The 12636-nt window shown below is 51.9% G+C and overlaps 1 protein-coding gene across 1 annotated transcript; it reads right to left on the bottom strand.

Moving 5' to 3' along the window:
• Positions 1–10633: 10633 nt before the first annotated feature.
• On the bottom strand, positions 10634–11794 carry FOXE3 (forkhead box E3). Its single transcript, XM_054286189.1, has one exon. The coding sequence runs from the start codon at positions 11792–11794 to the stop codon at positions 10634–10636; it is 1161 nt and encodes a 386-aa protein (XP_054142164.1).
• Positions 11795–12636: the final 842 nt, after the last annotated feature.

Genomic DNA, 12636 nt, shown 5'->3' with positions numbered 1-12636 from the left:
CAGGTGTTGGACAGCTTGGGGTTGTTGACTTGACTTTTCAAATGTAAGTGTCTCAAAATCCACACTGAAAAAGGCCTGGATTTCAGTGAAGGCTTTTACCAGGAGCTCTCTTTGCGGGGCTGAGCCCCCATGAAACTTTGGAGCACAGTTATCCCTGTCTTTTCTGTTCCTCAGACGAGTGGGAAACATGGTAAAAACACGTTCATTTAAGTGCTATGATCTGACTTTAGGACCTTAGTTTTGAGCTTACAGTTCCAAAACTTTGCCTCCTGCTCTTTCTTCATAACAGATCCCATCCCATGTGGGTTTGGAGCCCACTAGAAAAGCTCATACACAGCTTAACACAGCTGATTAACTCTGACTTGCTCTAAGCCCTTTTTTCGTACCATTCTTCATCAATCTGACATGAAAAGAGATACACACACTTCCATGACTCAGAGGAACACAGCATTTTCAAGCCATAAACCACCAGGTGCACTTTTGAGACTCACCAAAGCCAGCTCTCCTGGTTGCCATAAAAAACACATTAGCCAAAGGCCAATGCATGTGGAAGGCAATTATGCTCTGGCACATGGCAATGTGTATAGAACAGCCTGGTAACTGTGCCTACCACACAAGGAAAAATATCCCTGTGAAAACAAGCCTGCTAAATCACTTCATTCTTTCCAAAATCCCTTGAAAATAGAAGGAAGGATTTTCTGGGGTTTTTTGGGAGGTGAGAGATATATGTGGGAAGGAATCAGATTTTCCAAAAGTGGGTGCACCAGTGCAAGAACCTGAATAAATGGCCAGAGCCACAAGGATTTAGAAATTCATTATGAGGTTTCTGAATCCTGGTTTTCCATGTTAGCATCTGATCATGCCAAACTTGTCCAGGAAATCCCTGATGCTGAGTTCTCTGCATTCAGCATTTCAGCAGCTCATGCCCACCTCACCCTCTGAGATCACAAAAGTCCATTTCTGCCAAAGTGCCAGTTGAGGACCTTCAACTTGGGTGCCAGAAGCAATACAGAGAGGGCCTTCAAAGGAGGGAATGACAGAGAAGGTGGAAAATTACTGGAATATAGCTTGATCAGTATAAAAAAGGGTTTAGGTTTTTTTGTTGTTTTTTGGGGGGTTTTTTGGTTTGTTTTTTTTTTAGCTTTTTCTTTTTTTTTTCCATGTAGAAAATGGTTGGGGATAGGAGTCTTTGTGGAAATATCCAGAATCTCCAATTTCTGTATCCTTCTGAAAAATCATCCCTGCATGAACATGCTGATATCTGTGGAGCTGCCTCACAAACAGCTTCATAAATACATTTTGCCTCTTAGCCTTATATAAGATTGCACAGAAATATAGCACAGGGCTCCTTCTCCCTCTTCCCATCTTGGGAAGGAATTGAATAAACAGACAGAAAAAATTGCAACCTAAATTATGGGAAGAAATGTGAGGCATCTCACACATAGAGAGAAGCAGAAACCCCTTAACCCTCTCCTCTTATTTAGTAAAGGGCTGCCAGGTGGAAAAATTACTAAAATGCATCACTTTAATATTGTGGCTGAATATGCACAGAAGGGTAAATGTCAGCTCCAGATGGGTCTGAACTTCAGTTCCTTTCTTCAAACCACTGGAAGATTTTGCTACCCTGAGCTGCACAGGGGCAAGAGAGGGGAAACCTATCAACACACAGATTAATTTTAATCCAGTCACTCTGGGGGTGTTGAGGCTTCACATACACACACATCTCCACTTCTTGCTCTTTCTGGAGGTAAGCTGCTGCTTACTCTTGCTGGGAAGAGGAAAATGGATCATTCAGATGGAAGAAGCAGCACTGAGGGCTGATGAAGGGAAGGCTGATGTTTCACATCTGGCTTTATGTTACTTGGAAATTTCTATGATTTCTTCAAGATGGATATTTAGCATCTCCCAGCTAACTGGATCCCAGCAGTGCTCAATATGAAATGCCTTTTCTTATTACCATTTTCCAGGCTTTTATATAATCTAGCTATTGAACATTCAAATTGTGATACAAGAGGACATAAGTTAAACGTTCCCTGAAAATACACAGCCGGGGTCCTGCGGGGATGCAGCCTGGTGGGCTTCCCTCCAGTGCAGAGATAAGCGTGCCATCTAGAGGAAATCCCTTTCATTGCCAGCGCTGGCAGCTGAAAATTATCCAATAAAGCATAATTAACCTCTGGCTCCAGAGAAAATCCTGCAGCCGTGCCCTGCTGCTCTGAGCTGCTGCACAGGCGCGCCATGGCAGGCTGGCGATGCACTGAGGCATCGGGGTGGTTTGGGAAGGTCCTGGGTGCTCGAGGGACATCCCAGCCCACCCTGGCACCAGCTGGCCTGACCCTTCCCCAGAGGGGCTGTCAGCTGCCCAGCCTCCCCTTCCCTGCCCTGAATGGGTAAAAAGGAGGAAAAGGCGGTGTGGGTGTTTCCATAGCAGTGTGGGTGCCTGGGAAAGGCAGGGAGGGATGAGGAGCAGATGGAGCAGACAATGCCCTCCAGGGGCTGCCAGCACGGCTGGAGCCGCGGTGCCCATGACCAAGGCACAGCCCAGGCCCCAGGTGCAATAAGGGAGGCGGTGATGGGGCCAGCTCCTCCACCAGCAGCTCCCACCCTGTGGAGCACATCCCTGTGTGGCACATCCCTGTGTGGCACATCCCTGTGGAGCACATCCCTGTGTGGCACATCCCTGTGTGGCACATCCCTGTGTGGCACATCCCTGTGGAGCACATCCCTGTGTGGCACATCCCTGTGTGGCACATCCCTGTGTGGCACATCCCTGTGGAGCACATCCCTGTGGAGCACATCCCTGTGGAGCCTTGGGGGGCTGACAGAGGTGTGCAGGGCACAGCCTACAGTGGGGAGGGGGGCCTGGCCTCCTGTGGGGCAGATCCTCATGTCCACTCATTTTTCCTAAAGAAAAATCTCCTCCATAGCATCGTCCCCAGGCTGGACTGCTCTCGCATGAGCTGCTGGCATGGGCAGCCTCGCCCAGAGCTTCAGGCGTGGTTGTAGGTCTGGGACATGGGACATCCACAGCTCCTGTGCTCAGTCAGCCCCCTGAACCTCACAGCTTCTGTATCCCACACCTTTCTCCTTTTCTACCACCTCCACCACAACACATCTGCAGTCAGATGTGCTGTAGTGGAGGTGGTAGAAGAAGAGCACAAGGCTGTTGTCCCCCTAATGAAAACAAACTCTTCCAGCCCTAAAGACAATTGAAAAACAGAGATCTAGGTTCAAGCAGAGGGACAAGTGCTACTCCCCAGCAGGCAGCTGTCTTGTAAAAATGGGAAGCCTTGCAAAAACCAAAACCTTCAGAGATGGAGAAAGAGCAGGAAAGATCTCACACTGAAGAAAGATCTCATTCTTATTCTGCAGAAAAAGCAGGTGCATGCTTCAGCAGGGATTATTTGGAGAGAAGCTGCTATTGCATTGATTTGTTCATATTCTACAGGGTTTTTTATATAGATTTTCATTAGTTTTACTGAAAATTATTCTCATTTTCCACACCATCTCAGAAACTCTCCTACATGTTGCTCTCTGATGCTCTCTGATGCTCCCAAGTAAGGCTGAACTCCAGCAGCACTTTTTAGGTTTTAATGGTCATCTTTTTCCATTCTGAAACCTCCACACCTTCTCACCTGGTGACTCAGGCTCCACTCATGGCTTGGAGATGCTCTCTCACCACTGCACTGTTGTTGTTCTCTCCCCAGCTCCATGGCAGGGAGGGAAGCTGTGGATGTGCCCATGGCTCACTGCAGGCTCTTGTCACTCACATGGAGCAAAGGGTTTCATGGCACTGCCCTGGGATCTCCTGCACTTTATACATCTCCTATTTCCTGTCATTACTGAGAAGAGACTAGCTGCAATAAAAATCTGGGCTCCAATCCTACAAACACTTATGCCTGAGCTTAACTCTAAGCACGTGAGCCGTCAAAGGGGACTATTCATGGGCTTAGAATTTAAGCATGTTCTTAAGAGCCTGCAGGCCTGGAGCCTGTCAGTGGAGGGATTTGTGCCTTAAGCCTATATTCTGGGTCATTATCCTTTTCATGTCTTCTCTGCCATCTCAGAAGATGCTTCAACGGGGAATTTTCAAGTTCTTCAATAAACTTTGTCTTCCAGAGCAGGCTGGATTCTTGCCTATTCTATGGGGCAATTCTCCTGTGTTGCCTCCCCTCCCCCTGTGAGCGATAATCCTGTGCTATTTCATGCTTGGCCAGACAATTAAGCCCTCTTGCTGCTTGGCTCTGTCTTTGTTATGTATAATTGTTCCAAATAATTAGCCACTATTGCACGCTATTCTGAAACTACTTTGTATTGCAATTATACTTAGAGGGTGAGCATCAGCTGGGGAGAATCCAAGCAGCAGACAGCCTGGAAAGAAAGGGCTCGGAGCCGGGGGAGGACGGATACGTGCTTAAACCAACAGTGTGGGAAACCCAACAATGAGTAAACCAGGCAGGAGCAAATGCGGCTTGGAGAGGGTCTGCGGCTGGTGGGGTCCGGGCCGCAGGGCCTGGCCTGGCTGTCACCTGGCTGCCACCTCGTGGGTGCTGCCCACAGTGCAGGAGGCAGAGCCACAGCCCGCTGCCATCGCTGCCGTGGCCACCTGAGGGGAGCAGCATCCTCACCAAGTGGCCGCTTTAGCCACCGCCAGGGAGCGCGGAGCTCTGCAGGGATGCGTTTGGGGTCTGGCACGAAAATGCTCCTCCCTAACGGTGTCTTTGGGATGGCAAAACTTGTGATTTCTTGAGGGTGAAGGCTCTGGACGATGAGAAGGTTTGGCTGCCTCCTGTTTTCCCATGGGTAAACACATTTCTGTTACAGAGGAGTAATGAATGAGATGCTCTCAGGAGGGAGATGCAGCTCCATACAAGCATTTTTCTGAAACTGAAAATAATGAGGCACAGCAGAGTCCCCTTAGCTTTTCTCAGACTCCTGTCTTTCAAGCAGAGAACATCTGAAAAGGGTACAACCCAGACTAGGGATGACCTGACCTATACAGGTGAATTAATTCCTCTTCTGAAACCCATGGCCTGCTGTCACAGACCCATTTTATGAAAAATCCTTTCCTTAGGATTTTTCCTCCTGAGAAGCTGAGAGGCCTCAGGAACAAAATGTAAACATTGATTATCTGCTGCTGTGGAATGCAACAGGTGCATCTGTGATTGGTCTCATGTGGTTGTTTCTAATTAATGACCAATCACAGTCAGCTGGCTCGGACTCTGTCCGAGATACAAGCTTTTGTTATTCTTTTTCTATTCTTAGCCCCAGCCTTCTGATGGAATCCTTTCTTCTATTCTTTTAGTTTTAATATAATATATATAATAAAATAATAAATCAAGCCTTCTGAAACATGGAGTCAAATCCTCATCTCTTCTCTCATCCTAAGACCCCTGTGAACACCACCACAGCCTGCTCTGAGCAAAGAGCCAGGGAGGTCAGTGAGCTTGGACAATTTTGTGCTTTTTGAAGCCCATTTGCTCCAGCCAGATTAGATCACTTGAAACCTCCTGAAAATGAATCTACAGATTAAATTTAGTTTCCAACACCTAATTAGCAGGAGAGTTTTAAAACCAAGATGAGATGACTCTGGTGCAGATGGAAAGCACCCAGAATGTCCGACACCATTGGGCCCATTCTCTGCAGAGGTCACACCCTGCTGCCTTTGGCTCAGCAGTGCTGATGCAAATGGAAAATGAACTTTTCCCAGGTGTGTGAGTGGCTCAGGGCACCTTTTCTCCATGCAGCACCCTGAGCTGCCACAAGCCAGAGCTGCTTGCTGTGCTGGCATGGCACAGTTGATTCATCACATTCATAAACCCAACTGCAGTGGAACCACTTCAGCAAGCACAGTACAAAGGCTGTGAAATGACTTCATCCCAGATCTCTCCCAGGAGCTTGTGGGTGCTGCGCTGCCAATGTTCAGGCTCTGCTGCTTTGCCTGGCACTTGGGCTGCTGTAAAGAGCCAGGCCAGCCCCCAGCTCTGCCATTCAACCATCGTGCAGCACATTTCAAACACAAAGTCAGGCTGCCAACGAGCCTGGCTGCTGCAGAGGAGTGATCTGTCATCACCAGCCCCTCCCCTTCCATCAAGGACGCAGATTCTCGCTGTGCTTCTACTCCTTTCCCTGTTTGCACTCTAGGGAGGAGAGCTGCTGCAGGGGACAGCCAACACAGCCCAATCCTGTGTCCTGTTCCCAGGGATGGCTCAGGAAAAGGGTAAAAGAAGGTATAGCCAGAGAAACCTTTTCCCTTTGAGACCTCCCCAGAGTGTTTTAAGCCCGGAGGTTGTATCCAGCCCACCGTATTTCACAATTATCCCTGAACAAACTCTGCTGTGTCTCATCGCACCGCACTCCCAAAACTGCCGTGAACAGCACCTCCAAGGCCGGGATGCTGCCGGGACGTGCTGAGCACCCCGCGGAGCCGAGAGCGGCTTCCCAGGGCTTTCCGCTGGAGGTCAGTGTTGGCCTGGGCATGCCGGCTGTCCCTCCGTGGGTCAGTGATGGCCTGAGCACAGCGGCTGTCCCTCCGTGGGTCAGTGATGGCCTGAGCACGGTGGGTGTCCCTCTGGAGGTCAGTGATGGCCTGAGCACGCTGGGTGTCCCTCCGTGGGTCAGTGTTGGCCTGAGCACGGTGGGTGTCCCTCCGGAGGTCAGTGTCGCCCCGTCCTTGGCATTACAGCCCTGGAGTAAAGCGGCGGAGGGCAGCACGGTATTGCTCTTGCCCTGTACAAACACAGTGGCTCCATCACCTGCTCCTGTCCTTGCAGGAACTTTCTGAATGTAAAGGATCTAAACTTTACATAGCAGAAGTGGTGGTCGCCCCTCAACACCCCGAGATGTGGCTCGGAGCTTGGGCAGTGCTGACTCCCAGATGGTCCCACTGCACCCACTGCCCATCTCCCCATCACTGCCTGATTTTACCAGCTCAGTCTTGACCTCCAAAAAACACCACTGAATGTCTTCAAGCTGAGTATTTGCAAAGGGCCAAGTATTGCATGGAATAACAGCAAGTTATGGTGTAACATTTCCAGCACTGAGACTGTCAGTGAGCAGCTGGCAGTGTCCAGAAAAAACCTAACACTACCAGAGGGACTGATCAGTTCTTCAGGAAATGTGCTCCAACTAAAATTCCAGCTAGGGCTGTGTTTGTTTGTAACAGGGTGGAAAACACTATTTGTAGTTTGGGAATATAATCTGGAAAGAGCATTTCTTGCTGCTTGTTTGAACCTGTTGGAAGCAGCAGGAAGGTGGTACAAGCATGAAACGTGCAGAATGCTGCTGGGCACAGACAGACACGGCAGCTCAGTCGGTCCTCCCTGCACAGCCAGAGCTTCCCAGGGAAAAACAAACATCTTTTCAAAGTGGCAGCTCATTTTGGCTGTGTGCTTCTGAACGTGCAGCCTGGGTTATCTGAAATCAGCCTGACTTGCAAGGAGTTATTCCCTGAGAAGTCAGAGAAGATAGCCCAGATCACCACAAAATCTCTTTGGTGCTCGGGATGGATTCCACCCTCCCCATCAGCATCTCACAGGCTCGGGACAGCTCTCCCCACCACAGGGAAGTCCAGAGTACCTCTTGCCATCACCCTGAGGTATGACAGTCTTTCCACAATCTCAGAAAGCACAGAAAGTTTTTTGTAAAAAAAAAACAAACCAAACCCTGTCTTTTGTGTGAGCTCGAGATTGTTACAACTGTCATTACATAATATTCCCTTAACTCCCTAAATAAAGAGGGGAGGATTTCCAAGGAGACTTGATTTCACAACTGAAATCTGAGTGACAATTACTCCTGTTTCATTCAAATCCCTCTTATTCACTCAACAGGGACATCGAAGAGATGCTAAAACAGATGGAAGAGCTCAGGTATAAACTTTACAAAGCTTAAAACTACTCTGTCCCAGCAAGGCTCATGCTTTACATGACACCTTAATCCTACTCATTTGCTAGATTCACCCTAACTGTAAACAAAGCTTTGAAATGGAAGCTTAAAAGCCTCGTTGGGATACATTAACTTAACCAAGAACACACTCTTAAGGCATTAGTTTAATGACAATCACAATACAGGTTGCCGGAGTTTTGTGCATGTGAGGATTAATATCTACAGGAAAAAGAAGAAAAGGGGTTTGTTCCCCCTGTCTTCCAGCTGTTTGGCAGTGAAAGGCCCACGGTGAGGGTGGTTTATTGTGCTTGCAGGGGGCTCTGGGCTGTCTGGCAGACAGGGATATTCCAGGGAAGATGTGCAACCCAGTGCTGCCCACCAGGGGTTGTCCCAACACGCCAGGATGGGATCATCTGCTCTCTCCAAGCCAGGTTTTGGGGAGTCAGTCACTGTGGGGACTCACTCACACCAGACCCCCTCTTGCACAGCACAGGGGTGGATCTCTTGCAGACAGATCCCAAAATCTGGAGCTGGATGCCACTGTCCAGAAAGCCCCACAGCAGGAGGGCACAGGCAGCTGGGGGACAGGAGCAAGTCACAGCCCAGCCCCCTTCAGCCCAGCCCTCTTGGCTCCCCCAGCACCTCAGTTAACACTCAGAGACACCAGGATCTTGGAAAGCCCTTTCCAACACCAGCTCCCTGCTGTCTCCAAGCCAGCTCAGCTTGCTCTGAGTTGTCACACCTTGGCCAACTCTTCCCAGGGCATCCCACCCAGGCAGAACCCCAGCACCTCCTGCCCACCCCCTGCAGCCAATATTGGTTTTATTTCAGGTCAGTAGCTGTGTCTCCCCTGCCTCAGCAGCCCTCCTGCTCAGGGTGCAAACCCAGTGCAGTCACAGCCCCATCAGCCACCAGACCCAGTGCTTCTGGCACATGTCTGGCTCCAACACCCTGGGTACTTAGGCAAGACTCCAAAAGTTCTTTTGTTAGCAAAACATGGCAGGATCGGGCCCTGGGAATGAATGTGAGCTATGACAAATGTCCTTTCTGCTGACTGTCCTTGTAAGTGATTATTTCAGCACCCCCCCAGGTGATCTCTGCAGACAATATGTCACAGGCAGGCATGGCACGTCGCAAATTTCCATTAGACAGAAGATATCTGCCTATAGATATTGTGTGGAGAGAGCCAAAGTATTTCAATGCCCTTTCTGAGCAGGGTTATTGCCAGGGGAAAAGCACAGAAGCTGCTGCTGGGACCAAGTGAAAGCTGAAAGGGTAAAGCTGGATGGACCAGAGAGGAGATTCAGCACTCAGCATCTCAGCTGAAGATGGCAGACCAGTTTTTAGAGAGGGATGGAGGCCAAATTTTAAGGAAACCAAGAAGGAAAATGCATTTTCTTCCCTCCACTCTCATACTAAACCCACTCTGTCTCTGTGGAGGACATAGAGTGAAAGAATGAAAAGCCACAAGGTCCCAAGCTGTGGACAAAAGCTGATTCTGTGGTACCTGCCACCACACCAGCTTTTGTTTCTGCCCAGCAGCTGGGGAATGAGATGCTGTTTTACACTATAGATCACATTATTTCCAACTCCTTAGAGAGGAGAATGCCATAGGGACCACAGAAAACTGCTCCACTTCAGAAGACACCTTTGAAAAAAGGAGATAAATCCTAGCTTGGCACTTTTACCCAAAGGATGTTTAAATTCTTAAAAAATGTAAGTCTGGGGATGGGGAGTTCTCCCTTCAAACCTTGTCAGGTGGTCTGGCTGGGAGTCCTGCAAATAAATGGCAGCAGCCCAGCCAGTGAACAGGTTAGAATTTTAATTGATTTTGTTGCTAGGAAGAAAAACTGTGATCTCCTAATTTGATCAGCTAAATCAGAATTTCACCTGCAAGGGATTCCTTGGAGGGAAGACACATTCTTTTTATGCAGATGGGAAACTATCAAGTCAAGTAAGAGCTGCATGGGCAAGCCTTATAGGATTTACCATTTGGTTTTAAGAAAATCACAATAAAAGAGAGAGCTTTAAGAAGCATCACTAAAAATGTAAGATGTAGCAGTGTCACAACAGCAGCACGAATCCATCTCCCACCAGTTACAAAACTATAATTTCCTCTTGCCAAGATGCGTCCAGAGCCAGAGGAAGAGCAGCACTGGTCATGTTGGAAGAAAAAGCTTTATTTTAAAAAAGTCCTTTCTAACAATAAAAGTAATTTTTAAAAATAGTAAAAAGGAGTAGTCAAGTTGGGGTTTCTTTTCCTACAGGGAAAGGAAATAATAAACATCTTAAATATTCATTTAAAATCCAGTGAACTTGTTTAGTGGTTTGGGGGCTTTTTTTTGATAACTTCATTCCAGTTACACGGGAGGCACTCGGGGAAGAGAGGAAAAAGCCCATTTGAGAGGGAGCTCCTGCATGTTACACCACGCACACACCTCCTGAGTGTGCTCCTGCCGGCCCCCGGGGTGCGATGCTGCAGGTAGCAGCCCCTGGGCACAAGGACAAGCTGGGAAGCCCTGTCTGGCAGAGCCACAGAACTCCTTTTCCGGGAGCAGATAACAGATATCACCTTGCCTCCGCTTCAGAATAAACTGAGAGAGAGGAATTGAGTTCTCCCACACGCGTGTGTCCGCACACAGCCCGGGACCCCCGATCCACCCCAGCTGAGCCCACGGGAGAGAGAAGTCCGCTTGTCCAGAGCCTTTGGTGGGAGCCCGGTGATGTCGGGCCCGTTCCCTCAGTTCCATCACATGTATCGCTCCAGGCCGGCGGGGAAGTTGGGCTGCCTCATGTACGTGTTGCTGGAGCCGAACTGGCCGAGGGGCGAGGCGGAGAGGCCCAGGAGCTGCTCGCTGTGCTCGGCGCAGGCCGGGGCCCGCATGGCCGGCAGGCCCAGTCTGTTGGGAGCCCCGTAGAGCTGCGGGCTGCCGGGCGAGTAGCTGCCCTGAGCCACGGGCAGGTGCGGGGGAGAGGCAGCATAGGGGTACGCCAGGGAGTTGGGGCCGGCCCGGCCCAGCAAGCCGGGACTGACGGGCTGTGCCTGGAAGCAGGGCGGCTCGGAGCTGCCGGCAGAGCAGGCAGGAGCCAGCTCGGCCCCGGGCAGGCCCAGCGATGGGTGACCCAGCTCGGAGGGCGGCGAGGGCTGCAGGGCCTGCTGCCCGCTGATGAGGCTGTCGATGCTGAACATCCTGGGATGCTGAGCTGGCGGGGCTGCCCCGGCCGCGTAGGGGTGGAAGACGCTGCCGGAGAGCTGTGGGCCGTAGCCGGGCGAACAGAGGGCATTGGGGTAGGGCGCTGTGGGTGCCGCGGGGCGGCCGGCGGGCGGGGGCGTGAAGGCGCTCGAGTTCTGCATGTAGCCGGGGTAGGTGGTGATGTCGGTGCGCTTGAAGCGCTTCCTCCGCCGCAGGAAGCTCCCGTTGTCGAACATGTCCTCTGCGGCCGGATCCAGTGTCCAGTAGTTGCCCTTGCCGGGATGTCCGGGCTCCCGGGGGATCTTGACGAAGCAGTCGTTGAGTGTAAGGTTGTGGCGGATGCTGTTCTGCCACTTCTTTGGGTTCTCCCGGTAGAAGGGGAAGCGCTCGGTGATGAACTTGTAGATGCCGCCCAAGGTGAGCTTCCTCTCGGCGGCGTTGGCGATGGCCATGGCGATGAGGGCGATGTACGAGTACGGGGGCTTGCCCCGCTGCACCGGCCGCTTCCTCCGGCGGCCCCCGGCGGCGGGCGGCGGCTCCTCGGGCGGCGGCGGCGGGGCCGGGCTGCCCCCAGCGCCCCGCGGCTCCGGCTTCACCGGCGGCGCCTGCGGAGAGCCCCGCGGCGGCCCGGGGGAGCCGGGGCTGGCCGCGGCCGCGGGGCTGGGCGCCGGCAGCGTGCACATGCCTCGCAGGCACGGGAAGCCGGCCGCGTTCATATACGGCCCTCACCTTCCTCCTCCTCCTCGGAGGATGGGGGGGAGCGGCGGGAGAAAGAGCCCCCCCGAGGGGAGGGGAAGGGGAGAGGGAGGGGAAGGGGAGGGGGACAGGCTCGGCGGCAGCTCCCTGCGATGGGGAGCTCGGTCCCGAGCCGCTTGGCAATATATAGGGCTGTCGCCCCCCCGGAGGGGCGTGCGGTGCCGGCCCGCCCGGCCCCTCTGCCCCGGCGGGAGGAGGAGGCCCCCGGGGAGGGGTCCCAAATCCCAGGACTAAATCCCCCAGCCTCTCCTGGGGTTCATTCCATGGCCATGCCCCCCAGCGGTCCCTCCCACGGGGGTCCCGGGGCCAGCGCTGCCGCCACCTCTCGTCCCGGCCCTTCTCCGCGGCGCTTCGCTGTGCTCGGAACTGGAGCTTCCTCCCAGGAGAAAAACCAAAAAAAACGATCCCGACCGCCAGCCCCGGGCGATTTGGGTGCCGCTGCCAGCCCCCAGCAGTGGAGCAGGTAAGCTCCCTCCGCAGCCTCTCCTGCGCTTGGATTTCGTTGTCTTTTTCTCCCGTGAAAAGCGCTCAGAGGTGGCCCTAACTCAGCGCCGGCAAGAGCCAGCGACTGTCTTCGAAACTAAGCCCGTCGGTTTAGTTATTTTGCATCTTGGTGAGACCTCCGAGGTAAGAAATACTGGGAAAATATTGTTTTCTTTTCCCCAGGAGAAAGGAAAACGGTCTGCAGAGCCCAGGGCTGCCCAGAGTGTGCAGGAAGGACGCGGGACAGGGACGGCACTTTGGAGATGGACAGGGAAAATAAGGATCTCTTCATCACTGCAGAGAGTATGAAACTGAAGGA

This window comes from Melozone crissalis, unplaced genomic scaffold (genome assembly GCF_028551555.1).
Source record: "Melozone crissalis strain CALT ecotype California unplaced genomic scaffold, PUWL_Pcris_2 ptg000045l_1, whole genome shotgun sequence".
Taxonomy (NCBI): Eukaryota; Metazoa; Chordata; class Aves; order Passeriformes; family Passerellidae; genus Melozone; species Melozone crissalis.
Note: the sequence above shows the minus strand (reverse complement) of the source record. Positions and strands in the feature narration are given on the sequence as shown.

Coding starts and splice junctions, on each gene's coding strand:
- FOXE3 (XM_054286189.1), bottom strand. CDS start 11,794: ATGAACGCGGCCGGCTTCCCGTGCCTGCGAGGCATGTGCACGCTGCCG.